Source organism: Ziziphus jujuba, chromosome 6, assembly GCF_031755915.1.
Source record: "Ziziphus jujuba cultivar Dongzao chromosome 6, ASM3175591v1".
Taxonomy (NCBI): Eukaryota; Viridiplantae; Streptophyta; class Magnoliopsida; order Rosales; family Rhamnaceae; genus Ziziphus; species Ziziphus jujuba.
This window is the reverse complement of record NC_083384.1, coordinates 8,694,758-8,716,162: the sequence shown is the minus strand read 5'-3', so window position 1 is coordinate 8,716,162 and position 21,405 is coordinate 8,694,758. Positions and strand designations below refer to the sequence as shown.

The window sequence follows — 21,405 nt, the reverse complement described above, 5'->3', positions numbered from 1 at the left end:
AGTTGAAATATGGATGGACTTCTACTTAATTTTACTGGAGTTAATTATTCATCTTGAGGATCACCAATTGCTGATGAAAATAAATAAATAAATAAGTTTCAAATTTTTAATTTTTTTTAGCCGAAAAACTTTTCCTTTTTCTTTTCATTTAAGTAAAAATAGTCTTTTTTTTAAATTTAATTTTCAATTTATTTTTTCTTCAAGTGCATGCTTTGTTTATTTTCTTTAAATATAAATGATATGTTTAGGATAATATAATTCTCAATATAAAAAAATAGTAATAATAATAATAAAATAAAAAAATAATATTATTTTTTATTTTTTAAATAATTTATCTAAATTACAATTTATACAATTTTTTTATTTTCTTAAAATTCATATTCTCATAAATACAAATAGAAAAATCCAACCATAAAATCTAACATTTTTTGTCAAAATAATATAACCCTAAAGATAATATTTAATATCACAGTAGTTTAATTAATTAATTTATTTTTTTGAACAGCACAGTGGTTTAATTATTTTATTCAAAAGTGAAAAATTGCAAATTTTCGATTCGCTCAAACTAACTCAGGGTTTTTTTCATGGTGCTCAAAATTTCGCAAGCCTAAGGTTTCTTTTTTCCGTGAGACTCGATTTGAAATCGATCTTTCATTTCAAGGAGGAAAATGGGAAAAGATCGCATTTTTCGACCCACTGTCTTCCTGCTAGATTGCTGATTACGCTGATTGTGAGTTAGAAAAAGCCCCAGAAATGGGGTCAAAAAGCAAGACAAAGAAAGGCAAGGAAGAGAAAATGAAAGAGATTGCTGATGATGATGATGTTTGGTGGTGGTTGGTTCACAAGGGAATCTGGGTCTCATTCCTTTGCGTTGCTCTGTTCGCATTGTTGGTTCGAGTTGCTGTTTCACTCCACCCTTATTCGGGTGCTGGAAATTCTCCGAAGTTTGGTGATTTTGAAGCACAGAGGCATTGGATGGAGATCACTATCAATCTTCCAATCAAGGAGTGGTATTCCAACACTACGAGCAATGATCTCGGCTACTGGGGTCTCGATTATCCTCCTCTTACTGCTTACCAGAGTTATGTTCATGGTCTTTTACTCAGACTCTTCCACCCTGACTCTGTTGCTCTTTTCACTTCCCGGGGACATGAATCCTATCTGGGGTTTGTTTTTCTGATTGACCCATTATTGTTTTGTAGTTCAAGTTTCGTTTTTGTTTAAAAAGTTTGCTCCTTTTTGATGGGTTTTGGTAGTGATTGTTGTTTGTTTGACGCAGAAAACTTCTGATGAGGTGGACAGTGTTATCCTCTGATGCATTAATCTTTTTTCCTGCGGTTTGGTATTTTGTTATTGCATATTATGCTAGCTGCAGACGTGGCTCCAAGAGTGAAATTGCTTGGCATATTGTAATGGTTTTGGTTAATCCGTGTCTCATCTTAATCGATCATGGTCATTTTCAGGTTCAAATCTAACCTTTCAATTGCTTTCCTGACTTGATCTCTTTGTTTTTCATCATATGGTGTTCTTATGGTGCTGATTGAGAATTGTGAACGTTTGATTTCTCATTGTTGGTTATTCTTTTTTCAGTATAACTGCATCAGCTTGGGTCTAACCGTTGGAGCTATTGCCTCTGTTCTGTCAGACAAAGATCTTGTAGCTTGTGTGTTGTACTGTCTTGCGCTCAGTCACAAACAGGTGTCTTCTAATATACACCAAGATTACTCATGCTTTATATATTTGGATCCTTCATGACTGTTGTGTTTCACCAACAAAATGAAAAATGGAAAAGAGTAATGTGCAATTTTGCACTTCTTCCTTGTTAGGTCAGGTTTGCTTACTTATAGGTATAGTTAATTTGACAGTGGAGAGAGACAAATATTTCTTTCATTTTTCTTCCTCTCGTTTCTCCGTTTCTCCTTCTTTCATCCTCTCATCCTCTCTTCTCATTTTTATCAGACATGTTTTCCTGCCAGATATTTATATTTGCCGGAAGTGACTCTCTAGGACTTTTCATTTTTCATTTCATTTTTATTTTATCTTATGGTTTTTCTGTTGCAGATGAGTGCATATTTTGCTCCTGCATTTTTCAGCTATCTCTTTGGTAAATGCCTGAGGCGTCAGAATCCTCTCTTTGAAGTGCTCAAGCTGGGCCTTGTGGTCTTAGGAACGTTCTATGTTGTTTGGTGGCCTTATCTCCATTCCAGGGATGCTCTTTTTGGGGTTAGTACGAGTATTGGAGAAAAAAATAACGTTTCTTTTTGTATGTTATTCACTTAATTTTAAAAAGAGAATATTTTTCTATCACTGTGATCTATTGGGCTTTTTTTGCAATAACTTAAAATATGCAGTTAGTTTTGGTGAACACTGTTGCATCATAACAAACATCTGGCCCTTTACTATAGAATAGATAACATAATTGAGGTTTTATATGTTGGTTGGGATTTGTAGATTGCATGTTCCAAGCATTGATGTAATTTTCTGAATCTGGTGTAGCATGAATAGAGAGACGTGTTTATCATTGATACATGGATATGTGTTCATTTATATAAGCTTGACAAATGGTGCAGGTTCTCTCTCGTTTGGCTCCTTTTGAGAGAGGGATATATGAGGATTATGTGGCAAACTTTTGGTGCACTACTTCAGTTATTGTAAAGTGGAAGAGATTGTTTACAACACAGTCACTGAAGCTTCTTAGCTTAGGTGCAACTATCTCTGCTTGTATGCCTTCAATGGTTCAGCAGATAAGGGATCCAAGCAAGCAAGGTTTCCTTTATGGGTTGCTTAACAGTGCTTTCGCATTTTATTTGTTCTCATTCCAAGGTAGGTAAATTTATCCTGTTCTTTCTCTCAAGTCCTTTGATTATGAGCCTTATAGGAATGGAGATGGTTGCTGAGTTAATGGTTGGAATCTAATTGACAGTGCATGAGAAGTCAATCCTGTTGCCTCTCCTTCCAGCAACCCTTTTGGCAATAGAAGAGCCTTTTCTTCTTAAGTGGATGATGCTATACGCCTTGTTCTCAATGTTTCCTCTTCTATATCGTGACAAACTGATTCTACCGTACATTGCTCTATCTGCTTTGTTCCTCCTCCTTTTCCATGCCCGTAATAGAAGTCAAGATGAAAGAGAAACAAAGCCCTTAAAAACATATGTGACAACATTCTTCCTTTTATGTGCATTTATTCTTCATGTAGTTTACTTAAACATGCAAGCACCTCACAGATATCCTTTCCTTTTTGAAGCTTTGATTATGCTGCTTAGTTTTTCACAGTTTGTGATTCTTGTTATTTACTCTAATGCGAAACAATGGATGTTGAAACGTGAGACTTTGGTAGTTAAAGAAAAGAAGCTTCTTTGAACTTTTTATTTGGGAATGATATTTCATTCTGTTTATAAGAAAATGTTATACATATCACTTTTAACTATTTCTGTGTACAAATGGATTATCCTTTTCTTCATTTGTATAGAAAAGAATAATATATACATGCTATTTTCTAGTAAAATTTATATGTACAGAAAACCATGTCATGGTTATTCTTGATTACAGACAACCATCTGGTACAACCATGCCTGAGGATTTTCCATTTGCATTGACACACGATGATTGAGCTGGTTTGCTTTTATATGTTAGCTTAACATCTTCAAGCCTTATGCCAGTGCATGGATTTGTGGCACTGCACTCGAAATTTATCGCAACACGTCTAGTTGATGTTCCCCGAATGTTCTTGTAAAGCACATTGCTGATTTTTACCCCTGATGTCTAATGAATTAAAACACAACAGTGTCAGTTTTAGATTATGCATTTTCAGTTATATAAAGGATGGAATAGATTATGTCCCAGTAATGGACAGAGTTGAAGAGATGTCTTACCTGACCAGGACAATTTTCGTTGCGTGGACAATAATTTTGGTCGATTACAATGGGATTTTGAACATTTTGCATTATAGCATCAATAAATTGTACTCCTTGAACAAATCCTTTGCTGGGTCTTGCCCATGACTTTATTCTAAGTCCATTTTGTGTACCTATGAAAATTGTCTTTGTCACTGTAACATTTTGGACCCCTTCCTCTTCTAAGTCCTTTGCTAGGCTCCCTATGCTGCAATCAAACATGCCAACATTATTAAATAAAGATGACAGAGAAATTAAACCGCAGTGTGTAATCTTCTTGCAATGAAGAGATATGATTATGGAATTTTGTGATTAGATCAAATTAAACCCGACCTAATTCCATGGCCAGGACCGCATGTTATGCGTTCAATCCACAAGTTCTTGGTGCCAGGACCAATGGAGACACAGTCATCCCCTGTTTGAACAGAGGAGTTAATGACTACAACGTTTCTTGATAATTGGACATGGATGCCATCGGTGTTGGGGCTGTTTCCAGCAGCCATAATTTTGACTCCTTGAAGGAGCACGTCTTGGCAACGATTTATTGCAATGTGGAACATTTGACTGTTTATTATCTTTAATCCATCGATCCTAATCTTGCTGGAGTCGCTAAACCTTAGTGCCTGAAAAATCACACAAATTTATCATCTTATTGTTGCTAAGTACCAAAATATAACCAAGATAGTTAAGAAGAAAGTTGGTTACTAACCGTTGCTCCACTAGGACAATCTTTGCCGCTAGCTTTGCAATCCCACAAAGCAGGTCCATTGCCATCTATAGCCCCTCCAATGATAGAAACTCCATTAACTCCTTCAAAACCAATCCAGTCATCAACTCGACCAAGAATCTGATAATCAGCAGGGGCAACTATTGTCCCGTCGATCTGAAAGCTGATATGGGAGCTTTTACAGTCACCTTCAAAGGTTAGAGGTTGAAGCAAATACCTTCCTTTCGGTACTTGAATCACAGTGGCGGTGGGAGAGGCACAGGCTGCAGACCATGCACTCAAGAAAGCTTTGGTAGAGTCTGTTATACCATTTGGTTTTGCTCCAAAGCTTATAACATTGTAAGTAGTAGTTGTAGGTGCTGCAAAGGATTGGTTTAACATACATAGAATAAAGATGAACAAATTAGCTGATAATGTGTAATGAAAAAAAGTTGTAAAGTTGGCCATTTTTGTTTGGAGGAGAAGATCTTTGTGATATCAGTAAGTGAATGATTGAGTTGAAGAAATTGTAGGTATAGATTACAGTTGTTGGTGAAAAGGATTTGGATAGTTAGAGAGCATTTATAGTAAGGCAGTTCAGGCAATAATATTGCAGGTTGAGTAATATGGAATTTGTTAATGTATGTTTTTAGTTTTGGGGTTCAAGAAAAGTGTAAATGAACATGCACATGTACATGGACATGGACATGCCTAAATTAAGAAATTAAGCTGCGGAAGAGATAATTAAGGTCACTAATTTGGAGGCTACTCATTTTTTTTTTTTCCTTTCATTTTATACTTGATAATGAAATAGATTACGCTATATGTGTTTTCACTTTTCATTTTATCAGAATATCATTGATCATTATTAACATGTCCATCAGAAACAGGCTTTTTTTATTTTTATTTCTTTTTCTTGTACTCGTGGCTCAAAGAGAAAAGAAAATGCTCATTTTATGCCCTTTTTTGTTTTATTTTATTGAAGTATCTCTCAGAGGACATGAACTTGGTTTTGGACTGTATTAATTATTATTGAAAGAAACAAAATTTCATTTCGAAAATAATGCATCTCACTTATCGCCTAGTGCTAATATAATTATAGTGTGAAGCAATTCATGATTAATAAATTTCATTAAGTATTTTTCCTAAAGGTCAACTCCTTATCATATATATAGTATATTAATAAGTGATAACTTGGTGATGACACTTTTCCCTGTGCTCTAAATGCTTTGACTGCGATCTCTTTTCAAGAAATTTTCAAGGGAAAGTAAGTAGTTATGATTTTTTTTGTAATAATCCCTTCATAAGTAAGCAAATTCAATCACCATTTCGGATTAATATTGCAAATATATTGACTTTAACTAGTTCTTACAGGGAACTAATTATGGTGCATGTATGCTATAACTTTGACTATTAATAATTAATTTGTTTAGCTTAATTTGGACTAATTATTAGGGACAATATATATATATATATATATATATATATATAACATGCTTTACACTTAACACCGTACAACTTTTTGGCCGCATTGAATGTATCAACTTTTGACCGGAATGAGCTACCCCACCTTTTTTTTTTTTTATATTTATTTTTAAGTAAGAAGCAATTTCTGCCATTTGAATCTTTTATTTAAATTTTGTAAAATAAATTTTCCAAAATTTTTCTTCTTCTTCTTCTTCTTTTTCTTTTTCCCAAAATGAAATCTTTAAAACCTGAAGTTTTTAGCAAAAAACTAATCCTAACATTGAAGTATTACATAAACCCATTTAAGCGAAAAATCTCATATATCCTTGATGATGAGAAATTTAATTGCTAGGATAAATAAGAGCCATAAATCCATTAGTAGTAATTAATATTAATATACGAGAAGTAAGTGGATCAATTAGGTAGCCAAATTCTAGTAACAATAATGCTATATGTACTAAAATATTTACTAAATGTATTTACCAAATGATATATATTAAAACATTATTAATTAACATATACATGTAATCTAAATATAAAAAACTGAACCCTTAAAACATAAATTAATTAAAAGTTACCGAATCATCTGTCACAACATTTAGTAATTTTGTTAAATCTAGCATTATTGTTCTAGTATAAGTTACAAAATTATACTAACAATAACTTTCTATTTAAATATCATGATATACTTGTAACAAATTGAATTAAAGTGGTTAATTGACAAAGCAAAGAGCCTCGTAATATTATCACTCACATTTATACGATCAAGTCATATGTTTTAAACATTACCCCACACCCTTTTAAAGTAGAAATTTATTGTAACGAATAAAATAAAATGTATATATATATATATTGTAAATTTATATACAGAAAGAATAATATTTACATGTGAATGTATATTCTATTTACAGAAATACATATATGTACATAACATTCCATGGAGCCACTTGATTACAAACAATTATTTTGTTGAACAATGCCAAAGGCTTTTCCATTTGCATTGACACAGGATGATTGAGCTTCTCGCTTATTGTATGTTAGCTTTACATTCTCTAATCTTATCCCAGAGCATGGATTTGTAGCACTGCAATCGAATTTTATTGCAACCGATGTAGTCGATGTTCCTCGAATGTTTTTGTATATCACATTGCTGATTTCCACACCCAATGCCTAATGATCATAAATTGAAGCGAAACCAAAAAAAGTTTTAGTCACAAAATTTTCACTAACTTCGCCATATATGAAATTAAATAATAAGATTATAAAAAGTTTTCTAACCTGACCAGGACAATTGACCTTGCTTGGACAATAATTTTGGTCAATTACAATGGGATTTTGGACATTTTGCATTATAGCATCAATGAATTGTACACCTTGGACAAATCCTTTGCTGGGTCTTCCCCATGACTTTATTCTAAAACCATTTTGTGTACCAGTAAAAACAGCCTTCTTTACTGTCACATTTTGGACCCCTTCCTCTTCCAAGTCCTTTCCAAGACTACCAATGCTGCAATTTTAACATGTTCCTCATCTTAGCTTTTAGAAATTATATGTATAGTTAAAAACCAGTTACAAAATTTATAAAATGAGCGAATTAAACCTCACCTAATTCCATGGCCAGGACCGCATACTATGTCTTCGATCCACAAGGTCGTCGTTCTAAGGCCAATGAACACACAATCATCCCCAGTTCTAATGGAGGAGTTTATGATTGCAACATTGCTTGATAACTGAACATGGATTCCATCCGTGTTCGGGCTGTTACCATTGGCTATGATCTGCACTCCTTGAATATGCACATTTTGACACCTATTGATGACAATGTGGAACATCTGGCTGTTTAGTGATACTAATCCATCAATCCTAATGTTGTTAGAGTCTGTAAAACTCAGTGTCTGAAATCCCACCAATAAAAATATTGATCTTATTCAGAAAGAAAAATCAATAACATATATAGAAGAAGAAAGTATTTTAAGTTTATATAAATACTGACAGTTGCTCCACTTGGACATTTTTTGCCTGAAGCTTTGCAAGCCCACAATGCAGATCCTTTAGCATCTAAAGCCCCTCCAATGATAGAAACTCCGCTCACTCCTTCAAAACTGAACCAGTTCTCAACCTGGCCTAGAATTCTATAATCATCTGGGGCAACTAGCGTTCCATCAATTTGAAAAGTTATATGGGGGCTTTTACAGTCACCTTTGAATACCATAGAACGAAGCAAATACCTTCCTTTTGGTACTACAATTACAGTAGAAGCAGCAGAAGAACAAGCCATAGACCATGCATTTAGGAAAGCTTGGGTGGAGTCTTTTACACCATTTGGTTTTCCTCCAAAACTCAGGACATTATAAGTTGTAGTTGCAGCATAGGATAGGCTTAGTGTCACGGTCCTATATTTTATGCAGCGGAAATAGACCGTGCGGCGCTAAGACTCTCTAGTCATGGCTAGCCTTTTTACTATCCGAGTTCATATATCGACCCATCTGATACCAATTGTACGCCCCTGAGGTTCTCGTAATCATCATGGCTCATGCCGCCCAGCAAGCTAGCCCGATGGCCTCACACCCATTCGGTAGCTTGTTACTCAATCTTGTGCCAAGATCTAAGCCAGCAACCCATCTCTCCACTCGGGCCTTGGTCCATGCACATCTCGAATAGCATCCGACCCTAGAGCATGCACACCAGCATTGTGCCAAATGCCATCTAGGGTAGCAACACAAGATTGGAAGCCCACATACGAATGTCACCCGATGGCACGGTGTCGCCCCGTCCGTGCCTATTTAGCTTCCAACCCTCTTGAGCGAGGCAGAACCCGAGCCCCCGCTCACTGGCACATTTGCCACAACCTTGTAACAAAGGCCTACGTGTGTTCTTGGCATAGCCGATAGAAAACAGTATAGCGAATGCTACACTTAGCCTCTAGCACAGGAGTGACGCGCAATACCAGCTCGTAGCGCTTACCGGTACTGTCCTCGGGACTCCCTGTTCCTCGGAGACATAAGCCCACCTTTGTGGTACTTTATGTCCGCCCCATGGCTTGCCGTCGCACATGGGAGGCTCGCTTAGCTCAAGCTCGAAGCCGGAACCGGGAGCCATGGAGAGCCAGACACGGACCACCCCTCTAAAGAGCTTATTTAGCCATTTACTTTCTGGCAGCAACAGATGTCACTTTGTGCGAGGAATCATAATGGGGTATTCTCTAGCAAACCTTCACATCTTGGCCTGCCATTTGACATGCACCATCCTAGTGACATTCTTAAGAGATTCCCACGGCCCGGGATCGAAGATCCCGATCTTTAAATATTTACAAAAATGCCACTAGGCCATTCCAAAGGTGCGGACCGTCACATCCTCCCCCACTTCATTATGTCGATGCCCTCATCGACGTGCCTGCTGGCTATCCTCAAGACTCCTGCACTTGGCGTAACACCTCTCATCCACATAAGCTCCTCAGGCTTAAACTCAAAATCCTGCATACTTCGTCCCTCTACCTCTGTAGAATCACCTCTTGTGACGACCTTCGCGTGCCCACTCTTGGACTTGGCCCAGGACCTCTTGCATGCATTCACCCAAACTCAAGCTTTCCTCAAAACGTGCACCTCCTTGTGCATAAATTAGTGCTTCGCCCCGCACTTCCAGCTCTGTAAGCAGATAGTGTCCCCCTCTGACGAATTTTGCCTCTTATATCTCTTGCTGGCACCCTAGCCAGACTCATGTCCCCCTTGGACAAATGCTTTCTTCACTTGTTGGCATCCCTCTAGCCAAACTTCATGTTCCTTCTTGGACGATGTTCTTTTCTGTCATTGGCACCCAAGCCAACACTTATTATCCTTCTTGGACTTATGCTTTCTTCACTTGTTGGCATCACTCTAGCCAACTTCGTGTCCCTTCTTGGACGAATAGCTTCCTGAGCTCCAAAGTAAGGCACTATCTTACCTTCAAGGTCCTCTCGTGGACCGAACTCTATCAAATAATCCGATGGTGACATTGACCTTCTCTCATCGAGCACACCATCTCCTTTCAGGTGTTGCCCCTACGTCAACTGTCCCAACGGTACCCAAACTCGAGAGTTCTTCATGTGGTAGTTCTTCTCTCATGAACTCCACTTCATGCTTCCTCGACACTCTGTTCCCATGACGAGCTAAGTTTTCCTTCTTGGCTCTTGTTCCCACGCTCAAATTTCCATCCCCACGATGGTGTTATGCTAGCAAATCTCAAGCTAGCTTTGCCTTCTTCATTGGCAAATTGATGCACAACATCCCTCAAGTGTGCATTTATTCTTGTGGCTTCCAACGCCAATCCCCTGCGCAAGTGGCATCCTCTACTCAATGAGTTACCACATCTTGAATGGAGGTCCTCTCTTCTAAGACCCCCTTATTTCGGCTGTTGACACCTTATGTCACCTTGAACTAAGTCCCTTCCTTAGTTCTTTGCCTCAATCTTGCTCACTTTTTATCTCGGCTCCTCCTTTGAGCCAGTTTTGCCCTCTGGCAAATTTGCAATGCCCCACGCATCCAGGGTTCCTTCTTGAACTAAATCTTGCCCTTCGACAATATACCACACTTAAATTTGACCCTCTTGGTCATATAAGAACATCTTATTGGTCTCCACTGAGACTTTTCCATCATAGTCCTTTCCCTTTCCATGCTTACATACGTCTTTTGGCACTTCACTTTTGTGAGGTTCTGGGTTTCCCTGGACTCATCACTGTCTGGCCCTTATCCCTCCACAAATGGCTTTCAAACTCCACAAGGCTACTTGATCATGGGCCTACTTTGGCTCCACCCAACTCTGGCCAAAAGATTTAAAGATAAGGTATCGTCCCTCATGAACTTCTTCAACCAGATTTCTGCTTCAATGCACACTGCCTAACTCAGATTTAGGCTTCCAAAATCACCGCTTCTTTATGCCCAAGGTGTAGGGTGTCAATGCAATGAACACTCCCCCACTTATGCCTTCGACGCCTAACTCCAGTGCTTGTCCGAATTCCACCCAAGCAAACGTTTACTCTCTCACCGAACCGGCTCACTTATGGCTTCCTTATGGACTCGCACCAGAGTCTCGTGCCCTCATGGCACTGACCACCATGCCCTCAAGGGTGTTGCTTCTATTGAAGTCCTTTGCCTCCACAACCGACATTTTGTGCTCATGTGCACCAATATTTCTGAGGCTACCCAAGCTCTGTGGTCTAGTTGTGCTTCCTCTGAAGCTCGTGCCTCCACGGCATTTCAACATTAGGCCTTCATGCCTTGTTGTCATCGTCGCTTATTCTCTGCCTTTTCTTTAGCAGTCCATGGGCCCTCTCGGCCTTATCTGCTATGTTGTTTGCATTGGTGCCTCTGTGGCAACTATGATATTGGCCCCGCCGGCCTGATCTCTTGAGTTCTTGCTCACCATCATGCCTCCATGGCATGCACGATTCTTGGCCCTGTTGGCCTAATCTTCAATTCTTGCCTGCACTTGTGCCTTAATGGCATTTAAACTTTGGCCCTGATGGCCCCATTATTCAATGATGTTCAACGGGAGTTTTCCTTAGAACATACTCCCCTGCGGCCACTCGTCTTGACTTCTCATTCACTTCGACAAGGTTGTCCTTTCTCTTGGACAAACGTGGCCTCTGCCACCCAGCCGCACTGGCTTATTCTTTCTTCCCCACTTTTTGTGGCCGTCAAGACTCTTGGTCAAAACGGATCTATTTTTGGTATTTTCTATAATTCTTGAGACCAATACCCCAAAAGAAACACATGGCTAATAAGCCCTCAACTACCCAAGAGAACTGCACTACTTACGGCTTGTACTCTCATTTAACAATGCATGAATTCCTTTTGGAGCACCAATCACTTATTCCAAATGCTTGTCCCATTCAAGAACTTCGCATTTGCCTCGCTGCTCGAGCATCCCAGTTAAAGTGTATTTGTATCGCACACTAGTACTCGTTTAGTGAACATCCCCACATCATATTCAAGTTGGGCGTGTTGCCACAACTACCCATACACTATGCAAGAATGCCCCCTTCACAGTAGCATCGGGGTTCTACGGATCCAAGCATCACCAACCAATATCATCCGCTCCTCGGTTCGCCTGTTGCAGGATAAACTGGGCTCTGATACCAACTGTCACGGTCCTACATTTTATGCAGTGAAAATAGACTGTACGGCGCCAAGACTCTCTAGTCATGGCTAGCCTTTTTACTATCCGAGTTCATATATCGACCCATCTGATACCAATTATACGCCCCTGTGGTTCTCATAATCATCATGGCTCATGCCGCCCAGCAAGTTAGCCCGATGGCTTCACGCCCATTCGGTAGCTTGTTACTCAATCTTGTGCCAAGATCTAAGCCAGCAACCCATCTCTCCACTCGGGCCTTGGTCCATGCACATCTCGAATAGCATCCGACCCTAGAGCATGCACACCAGCATCATGCCAACATGCCATCTAGGGTAGCAACACAAGATTGGAAGCCCACATACGAATGTCTCCCGATGGCACGGTGTCGCCCTGTCCGTGCCTATTTAGCTTTCGACCCTCTTGAGCGAGGCGGAACCCGAGCCCCCGCTCACTGGCACATTTGCCACAACCTTGTAACAAAGGCCTACGTGTGTTCTTGGCATAGCTGATAGAAAACGGCATAAAGGATGCTACACTTAGCCTCTAGCACAGGAGTGACGCGCAATACCAGCTCGTAGCACCTACCAGTACTGTCCTCAAGAATCCCTGTCCCTAGGAGACATAAGCCCACCTTCGTGGTACTTTATGTCCGCCCAATGGCTTGCCGTCGCCCATGGGAGGCTCGCTTAGCCCAAGCTCGAAGCCGGAGCCGGGGACCATGGAGAGCCAGACATGGACCACCCCCTAAAGAGCTTATTTAGCCATTTACTTATATCACTTTGTGCGAGGAATCATAATGGGGTTTTCTCTAGCAAACCTTCACATCTTGGCGTGCCATTCGACATGCACCATCCTAGTGACATTCTTAAGAGATTCCCCTGGCTCGGGATCGAAGATCCCGACCTTCAAATATTTACGAAAATACCACTAGGCCATTCCAAAGGTGCGGACCCTCACACTTAGCATATATAGAATGATGAAAAGAGATGTGCACAACTTAGCCATTATTGTTTTTTATTTTTAAAGTGGTTTTGTGTGATTGTGGTTTTTGGTGATTGGTACTGAAGGATATTAGTAGTTTTTTTTTTTTTTTTTTTTTTAATAAATGAAATGAAGGATTTAGTAGTTTTGATTTGAAATGGCTAAGTGATTAGGAGCTTTTATAGTATTCTTTCCAAGAGATACAAGTTGGGTAAGATTAATGTATTCTTATTGTTTGGGGTTTAAGAAAGCACATAGATAAATAAAAATATATGTATTATATGGGATAATATAATGCATATACATGGATGGCCAAACTAACAAAAGCTGCGGCAGAACTAAAACCGATAGTTTGAATTCTACTCTTTTATGTGTTCCTGTTTTCTAACTATAAGTTTCACTCTTTTTCTTCATAATATATATATATATATATATATATTGATTGAATTCTAACTTTTATTAATCGTTGTATTTGTATGTACATTTGAAATGTAGTGTTTTAATAATTCAGTATGCGGTGTAATTGATTATTATTAGTCAATATCTTATAATATATATTATCCTTCATCTATCACTTATTCCTTTTTCTATTCTGTCTTTGCATTATATATGAATATACTAATATTCATGAATTGTTGATGAATCAAAGAAATAGCCGCACACTTTTTGTGGTTTAAAAGCTTTGACGGCGTTTACTTTTCAATCCATTAATCTTCAAAGGAAAGCAATTAATTAGTTATATATTATTATAAATAAGTTACTTAGTAAGCAAGAAATTGGAAGCATCATTTTTCGAATGTAAGATAATGTATTATATATTACCTATAACTAATTAACATGCATGCATGATATATACAATTTTGACCATTACTTCTTTTATATTGCTTGAAATATGTTACCAGTGCACGTCTGTACGACAACATCATATGTATTTATTTTAGCAGCCAAAGAAATTTTTACTTTTATGATTTTTATCCTTATAAGGTGGCTAGTCCTTTTCAAGAAATCACTCTTGTGTCTGTATTGGGACTCTGCTGTACTCTGTTTTGCTGGTTCTGTTATTCTTTTCCTTCATTTTTATTTATCTGTTTATTTATTTTGTTGATTCTCTTGACCAGCAGAAATAATTGTTTTGGTTTATTTTTGAATGAAAGAAATCAATTAATTTGAACTTGTTCTAGAATTTAGATCCAAGAAGGGACAATTTTTAAACTAAAGAACCACATAAAAGATATTGGAAATTATACATAAGAACATTGAAGTAAATTGATGGGTACCATCGTTAAATTAATTTGATAAAGATTATTATATTAATACACTAGTATAATTGCATTACTGCCTTGACAAAGAGAAGGGACAACTTCACTCTTGTTTTTTTTGGTTCCTTTTGAAAGAGGGATATATGAGGCTTATGTTGCAAACTCATGGTGCACTACTTCAATTCGTGTAGAGTGGAAGAGATTGTTTACAACGCAGTCACTAAAGTTTCTTAGCTTGTGTGCAATGTCCACCGTCAATGGTTGACCAGATTAGGGATCCAAGCAAGCATGGTTTCCTTTATGGGTTGCCAAACACTGCCATATCATTTCATTTGTTCTTATTACAATGTTGGTAAATTTATTCCTTTCTTTCTCTCACTTAGGAAGGGAATGGTTGAATTAATGGTTGTTCTCATTACGATGTTGGTAAATTTATTACTTTCTTTCCCTCAATTAGGAAAGGAAATCATGGTTGAATTAATGGTTGTCATTCTAATGCACAATGCATGACAAGTCATTCCTGTTGGCTCTCCTCCCAGCAACACTCTTGGCAATAGAAGAGCCTTTTCTTCTTAAGTGGATGACACTCTACTCAACGTTTCCTTTTTTATCTTGCAACAAACTGATTCTACCTTACATCGCACTGTCCACTCTCTACGCCCTTCTTTAACATGCCCGTAATAGGAGACAAGATGCAAGGGAAACAAGGGAAACAATGCCTTTAAAAACATACGTGACAACATTCTTCCTTTTATGTGCATTTATTCTTCATGCAGTTTACTTAACCATGTAAGCACCTCACAAATATCCTTTCTTTTTTGAAGCTTTGATTATGCTGCTTGGTTTTTCACAATTTGTGATGCTTGTTATTTACTCTAATGCAAAACAATGATTTTGGAACGTGATCCTTATGTAGTTAAAGAAAAGAAACTCCACTGAACATTTCTTTTGGGGAGAATGATACAAGCAAAAAATGTTTTACATATGAATTTTTACGGTTTCTGTGTACAAAAGAATTATCCTTTTCTTCATTTGCATGGAAAAGAACAACATATATACATGCAATTTGCTAATAACATTTACATGTGCAGAAAAACATTTCATAGTTATTCTTGATTACAAACAACCATTTGGTTCAACCATTCCAAAGGATTTTCCATTTGCATTGACACACGATGATTGAGCTGGTTTGTTCATATATGTTAGCTTAACATCTTCAAGTCTTATACCAGTGCATGGATTCGTTGAACTGCATTGGAAATTTATGGCAACACGGCTAGCTGATGTTCCTCGAATGTTCTTGTAAAGCACATCGCTGATTTTTACACCAGATGTCTAATGATCATAATTAAAACACAACAAAAATTTCAGTATTAGATCATAAACATATAGTGTCTCAATAATAGAGAAAGAGATGTCTCACCTGTCCAGGACAATTGTCATTGCGTGGACAGTACTTTTGGTCGACTATAATTGGATTTTGGACATTTTGCATGATAGCATCAATAAATTGTACTCCTTGAACAAATCCTTTGCTGGGTCTAGCCCATGACTTAATTCTAAATCCATTTTCTGCACCTATAAAAATTGCCTTTGTCACTGTCACATTTTGGACGCCTTCCTCTTCTAAGTCCTTTGCTAGACTTCCAATGCTGCAATCAAACATACCCGATTGCATATAATTAAGCCAACATTACTAAATAAGTATGAAACAAAAAAATAAATAAATAAAACTATGTCGTATTGAAGAGAGAGCTAATTACAGAACTTATCAATAGAGCAAATTAAAACCCACCTAATGCCATGGCCAGGACCGCATGTTATGCGTTCGATCCACAAATTCTTGGTGCCAGGACCAATGGAGACACAGTCGTCCCCTGTCTGAACAGAGGAGTTAATGAATGCAACATTTCTGGATAGCTGGACATGAATGCCGTCGGTGTTGGGGCTGTTTCCTGCAGCTATAATTTTGACTCCTTGAAGGACCACATCTTGGCAACGATTTATTGCAATGTGGAACATTTGGCTGTTTATTACCTTTAATCCATCGATCTTAATCTTGCTGGAGTCACTAAACCTTAATGCCTGAAAGTTCACACAAATTTATCATCTCTTATTGCTTAGTATCAAAATAAACAAGATAGTTACTTAGAAGAGGAAAGTTTATATTACTAACCGTTGCTCCACTAGGACAATCTTTGCCTTTAGCTTTGCAATCCCACAAGGCAGGTCCATTGCCATCTATAGCTCCTCCAATGATGGAAACGCCACTAACTCCTTCGAAACCAATCCAGTCATCAACTCGACCAAGAATTCGATAATCAGCAGGGGCAACTATCGTCCCATCAATCTGAAAACTGATATCAGGGCTTTTACAGTTGCCTTGGAAGGTTAGAGGTTGAAGCAAGTACCTTCCTTTGGGAACTTGAATCACAGTGGCGGTTGGAGAGGCACAGGCTGCAGACCATGCATTTAGGAAAGCTTTGGTGGAGTCTGTTACACCATTTGGTTTTGCTCCAAAGCTTATGACATTGTAAGTAGTAGTTGTAGTTGCAGCAAAAGATGGGTTTAACATAGATAGAGTAATGATGAACGAAGCTAATGATGTGCAATGAAAAGTTGTAAACTTGGCCATTTTTGTTTGGCGAAGAAGATTTTTGTAATATTGGTAATTTGGATGCTGGTGGTTCTGTGAATGAATTTGATTGGGTTGAAGAAATTGTGGGTAGAAAGAGATGTTGATGAAAAAGTTTTGAATAGCTAGGGGTATTTATAGTAAGGCTTTCCAGGCAAATTTATTATTTATTATTATTATTTGCTAAAATATAATATATGTTTTAGCTTAGGGTTAAAGAAATGTGTAAATGCATGTTCACGGAGATGCCTAAAATAAGAAATTAAGCTGCGGTAGAGATAATTAAGGTTACTAATTTGGCGGCTACTCTTTTTTTCATGTTACTTAATCATGAACTGTATTTCTATAATATTAAATGCGGTTTCACTTTTTACTTCATGGTTTGATTATTTTTATCATAATTAATAAAAATAATTGCATGTCACTCTTTCCGAATGTAATTGATTTTTTTTTTAATTAGCAACGTTTTAATTTTTTTTTTTAATTAGAAACGTTTTATTCGGGGGAAGGAAAAAGATCTTGCAGAAAATAGTTTGTATTAGTATTATTATTATTTTTTAATACTCGTGGGTCGCAATTCGAAAAGAGAAATGATAATATTAAGGTTTTATTTTATTTTATTTTAATGTATCACAAAGAACATGAATTGGTTTAAGACGATATTATTATAGAACGAAAAAACACATTTGTAAAAATTATAGAGTGGTTTTTCCACATGCATCCCACCAGCCCATTGTTGCTTAGTGTTTAATAAATTATAGTGTGAAGCAATTCATGATTAATAAATTTAATTAATTATCAATCTAAAAAGTCATCAAGGTCAACCCCTTATCATAGTATATTTATAAGGTAATAAATTGGTGATGACACTTTTCCTTGCGCTCTAAATGCTTTGACTGCAATCACTACTATTCAAGAAATTAAATTTCAAGGGAAAGTAAATAATTATGCATTATCTACTAATCACTTAATAAGTAAGCAAATTCCAATCACCAATGTTGGATTTATATTACGTATATTTAAATTATAACTAATTCTTTTCAGAAAAAAAGAAAAAAAAAAAAAACAACAACAACAACAACAAAAACAACAAACTTAAAACACTCTAACTAATTATGATGCATGCATGCTACAACGTTGACCATTATAATAAGTAATTTGCTTGGCTTAATTTGGATGTATTACTAGGGACAATACATATAACATGTTGCTAGTTTTACACTTAAGTCCCGTACGACTTTTTGGCCGCATTGGATGCATATCAATTCATTTTGGTAGTCAAAATGGATTGCTTCTAATGAACCGAGCTTTAAAACAAAAATAGTTTTCAGATTATGCTTATTTTAAAGAAGTTTCTATTTCGACTTAATTAAAAAGAAAAAAAAATAGAATATATAAATTAACTTTGTGGTTGACTTGGCTACATAAATAAACCAAACTAATACCAATGAGGACACTCGGAAGAACAAGAATTATCAATCTCAAAAAACATTTTACTCATTTTGTAATGAAATTAGAAAATAACATCTACAGATAAAATATATATAAAGTGGCATTATCTAAAATAAAGAACATAATCTGTTTGCCTTATTTGATGAGAATAACAAGGATGGTGACGAGGTAGAGAGGCATTTTGATAAACGGCAAACTCCAACTGCCAACTTATTTTTTACTCGTACAGAATGAGTAATGCTAGACATACAAATTAGCCTATCAAGATATTTATAAAGATTATATCGTAAAATGCCATTTTTAATTTATTTTATTGGTTGAAAATCTAACATTTCTTAAATTTGAATTAGTAAATTTTTTTAAAAAATAAAGTATAAGTATTACTAATTAAATATAAACCAATAATGTAATTGGCACTTATCACTTAGTAAACCTCTTGATAGATTAGATACACCCGTAATATTATTTATTAAGAATTGGATTTATATGAATTACTATGCTTCAAGGAAATTAAGTAATAGTTTTTGTATGCATTCACTTTTTTTTTTTTTTGACCGCTATATGCATTGAAATGTTAACTACTATTCTAAGAATTGAGTATAATATGGAAGACTTTAACATTTAAAGTGAATTGAAATAAAAATAAGGAATTATTATGTTCCACCATACATATACATGATGATTAAGAAAATTTAGAATAATAATAATAAAAGCAGACCAAAAATTAATATATCATCTGCCACATAGGAAATAACTCACTGTTGGGAGGGCATTAATTAAGCCTATTCTTTTAGTAATTGGGTCCAGTAATTAAAGATGCTTGCCATACTAATATAGCTTTCCTATAGGGAGTTATTGGAGAGTATTAAAAGTGACTCTTGAAACTCGGTGAGTAAGGCTGAGAAAAAAACAGTGAGTAATCGTATTTAGATTTCTTTTTCTTATTGCACTTTTATACTCCCAATAGTGGATGTACAATGATTTTATATCACCAAAACCACTAAGATCTTAGTGTCTTTTCCTTATCAATTGTACTGTTTTTCTGTGTTGTTTGTGTTCATTTTGTTACAATCTTGATTGGTTGCTGAGAAAATTTAACAATGGGCTTGCTCTGTTTTGAAATCCTCTGTTTTTACAACATTTTGAATTTCAACTGTAATGCATATATATATATATATATATATATGATCAAAGATGGGTTTACAAATTATATACAGAAAGAATATTTTCCTCATTCTAGCTCTTGATTACAAACAATTATTTGGTTGAACAATGCCAAAGGCTTTTCCATTTGCATTGACACAGGATGATTGAGCCTCTTGCTTCTTGTACGTTAGCTTTACATCTTCAAGTCTTATCCCAGAGCATGGATTGGTAGCACTGCAGTCGAATTTTATTGCAACCGAAATAGCAGATGTTACTCTAATGTTTTCGTAAAATTACATCACTGATTTTCACACCCGATGTCTAATGACCATAAATTGAAACGCAAAGGGGGAAAAAAAAAAAAATGTTTTGGTCACATATGTTTCTAACTTCACCATGGAAATATGAAATTAATTAAAAGATTAGAAAAAAATTTCTCACCTAACCGGGGCAATTGATTTTGCGTGGACAATAATTTTGGTCGATTACAATGGGATTTTGTACATTTTTCATAATAGCATCAATGAATTGTACCAGTTGGAGAAATCCTTTGAGGTCTTGCCCATGACTTTATCCTAAGTCCATTTTGTGTACCTATAAAAATTGCCTTTGTTACTGTCACATTTTGGACCCCTTCCTCTTCCAAGTCCTTTGCTAGACTTCCAATGCTGCAATTCAACATAAAACCCCATATCTTAGATTTAGAAATTATATGCATAGTAAAAACTTGTTACAAAATTTATAAAATGGGAAAACTAAACCTCACCTAATGCCATGGCCAGGACTGCATACGATGCATTCGATCCACAAGTTCTTGGTGCCAGGGCCAATGGACACATCCTGATTCTAATAGACGTGTTAATGGTTGCAACATTTCTTGATAGCTGAACATGGATTCCATCGGTGTTTGGGCTGTTACCATCAACTATGATCTTCACTCCTGTAATATGCACATTTTGGCACCGATTAATCACAATGTGGAATATCTGGCTATTTAGTGGCATTAATCCATCAATCCAAACATCGCTGGAGTCTATAAAGCTCAGTGCCTGAAACCACACACATAAAAAATCAATCTTATTAATATATTAAAAAAAAGAGAAAAAACTAAATTAATAACGTACATAGAAGAAAACAAAGTACTTATAGTTGCTCCACTTGGACAACCTTTGCCAAATGCTTTGCAAGCCCACAATGCAGCTCCTTCAGTATCTAAAGCCCCTCCTACAATAGAAACTCCGGTAGCTCCTTCGAAATTGAACCAGTTTTCAAACTGGCCTAGAATTCGATAATCATCCAGGGCAACTAGCGTTCCATTAATCTGAAAAGTGATATGGGGCTTTTACATTCACCTTTGAAAGCCATGGAATGAAGCAAATACCTTCCTTTCAGTACTATAATTACAATCGAAGCAGTAGAAGAACATCTGCAGACCATGCCTTTAGGAAAGCTTGAGTGGGGTCTTTTACACCATTTGGTTTTGCTCCAAAACTCACAACATTTTATGTTGTTGTTCTAGTTGTTGCTGCAGAGGATAGGCTTAGCACACAGAATGGTGAAAATAGAGGTGCAAAAGTTGGCCATTTTTTTCTTTTTCTATTTCAAAAAATGGTTTTGTTCGACTGTGGGATTGATGGTTGGTTCTAAAAGATTGACCAGTTGATGAAGAAATTGTAGGAAGAAAAGGTTGATTTGAAAAGGCAGAATGATTAGGAGCTTTTATAATAGTCTTTCGAAGTATATGATGCTGTT

General features: G+C 36.6%; 4 protein-coding genes and 1 pseudogene across 4 annotated transcripts; 1 reads left to right on the top strand and 4 right to left on the bottom strand.

The window, feature by feature from the left end:
* The first annotated feature begins 545 nt into the window (after nt 1-545).
* LOC107434554 (probable dolichyl pyrophosphate Man9GlcNAc2 alpha-1,3-glucosyltransferase) lies at nt 546-3,427 on the top strand. The gene is made up of 6 exons (XM_016046028.4): nt 546-1,166; nt 1,280-1,463; nt 1,591-1,698; nt 2,062-2,223; nt 2,571-2,823; nt 2,924-3,427. The coding sequence occupies exons 1-6, from the start codon at nt 754-756 to the stop codon at nt 3,358-3,360; spliced, it is 1,557 nt and encodes a 518-aa protein (XP_015901514.3). The 5' UTR covers nt 546-753; the 3' UTR covers nt 3,361-3,427.
* A 116-nt stretch (nt 3,428-3,543) lies between these two features.
* On the bottom strand, nt 3,544-5,001 carry LOC107434538 (polygalacturonase-like). The gene is made up of 4 exons (XM_016046012.4): nt 4,603-5,001; nt 4,227-4,516; nt 3,873-4,101; nt 3,544-3,762 (listed from the first exon to the last, which is right to left on the bottom strand). Exons 1-4 carry the CDS (start codon nt 4,999-5,001, stop codon nt 3,544-3,546), a joined length of 1,137 nt encoding a protein of 378 aa, XP_015901498.2.
* Nucleotides 5,002-7,017: 2,016 nt separating this feature from the next.
* Nucleotides 7,018-9,165, bottom strand: LOC107434537 (polygalacturonase-like). The gene is made up of 5 exons (XM_016046011.3): nt 9,014-9,165; nt 8,060-8,459; nt 7,672-7,961; nt 7,345-7,573; nt 7,018-7,236 (listed from the first exon to the last, which is right to left on the bottom strand). Exons 1-5 carry the CDS (start codon nt 9,163-9,165, stop codon nt 7,018-7,020), a joined length of 1,290 nt encoding a protein of 429 aa, XP_015901497.3.
* A 6,263-nt stretch (nt 9,166-15,428) lies between these two features.
* On the bottom strand, nt 15,429-17,132 carry LOC107430946 (polygalacturonase). The gene is made up of 4 exons (XM_025078804.2): nt 16,597-17,132; nt 16,216-16,505; nt 15,844-16,072; nt 15,429-15,755 (listed from the first exon to the last, which is right to left on the bottom strand). Exons 1-4 carry the CDS (start codon nt 17,053-17,055, stop codon nt 15,537-15,539), a joined length of 1,197 nt encoding a protein of 398 aa, XP_024934572.2. The 5' UTR covers nt 17,056-17,132; the 3' UTR covers nt 15,429-15,536.
* Nucleotides 17,133-19,754: 2,622 nt separating this feature from the next.
* Nucleotides 19,755-21,155, bottom strand: LOC107434535 (polygalacturonase-like; annotated as a pseudogene).
* Nucleotides 21,156-21,405: the final 250 nt, after the last annotated feature.

Excerpts from the sequence above, each read along its gene's own strand:
- LOC107434537 (XM_016046011.3), bottom strand. The coding sequence starts at position 9,165 with ATGGCTCCCGGTTCCGGCTTCGAGCTTGAGCTAAGCGAGCCTCCCATG. Across the intron at positions 8,460-9,013 it reads CCGGTAAGCGCTACGAGCTG|GACCGTGACACTAAGCCTAT; the intron begins GTATTGCGCGTC and ends CATAAAATATAG. Across the intron at positions 7,574-7,671 it reads GGTCCTGGCCATGGAATTAG|CATTGGTAGTCTTGGAAAGG; the intron begins GTGAGGTTTAAT and ends TTAAAATTGCAG.
- LOC107430946 (XM_025078804.2), bottom strand. The coding sequence starts at position 17,055 with ATGGCCAAGTTTACAACTTTTCATTGCACATCATTAGCTTCGTTCATC. Across the intron at positions 16,506-16,596 it reads ATTGTCCTAGTGGAGCAACG|GCATTAAGGTTTAGTGACTC; the intron begins GTTAGTAATATA and ends GTGAACTTTCAG. Across the intron at positions 16,073-16,215 it reads GGTCCTGGCCATGGCATTAG|CATTGGAAGTCTAGCAAAGG; the intron begins GTGGGTTTTAAT and ends GTTTGATTGCAG.
- LOC107434554 (XM_016046028.4), top strand. The coding sequence starts at position 754 with ATGGGGTCAAAAAGCAAGACAAAGAAAGGCAAGGAAGAGAAAATGAAA. Across the intron at positions 1,167-1,279 it reads GGACATGAATCCTATCTGGG|AAAACTTCTGATGAGGTGGA; the intron begins GTTTGTTTTTCT and ends TGTTTGACGCAG. Across the intron at positions 1,699-2,061 it reads TTGCGCTCAGTCACAAACAG|ATGAGTGCATATTTTGCTCC; the intron begins GTGTCTTCTAAT and ends TTTCTGTTGCAG.
- LOC107434538 (XM_016046012.4), bottom strand. The coding sequence starts at position 5,001 with ATGTTAAACCAATCCTTTGCAGCACCTACAACTACTACTTACAATGTT. Across the intron at positions 4,517-4,602 it reads ATTGTCCTAGTGGAGCAACG|GCACTAAGGTTTAGCGACTC; the intron begins GTTAGTAACCAA and ends GTGATTTTTCAG. Across the intron at positions 3,763-3,872 it reads ACGAAAATTGTCCTGGTCAG|ACATCAGGGGTAAAAATCAG; the intron begins GTAAGACATCTC and ends TTAATTCATTAG.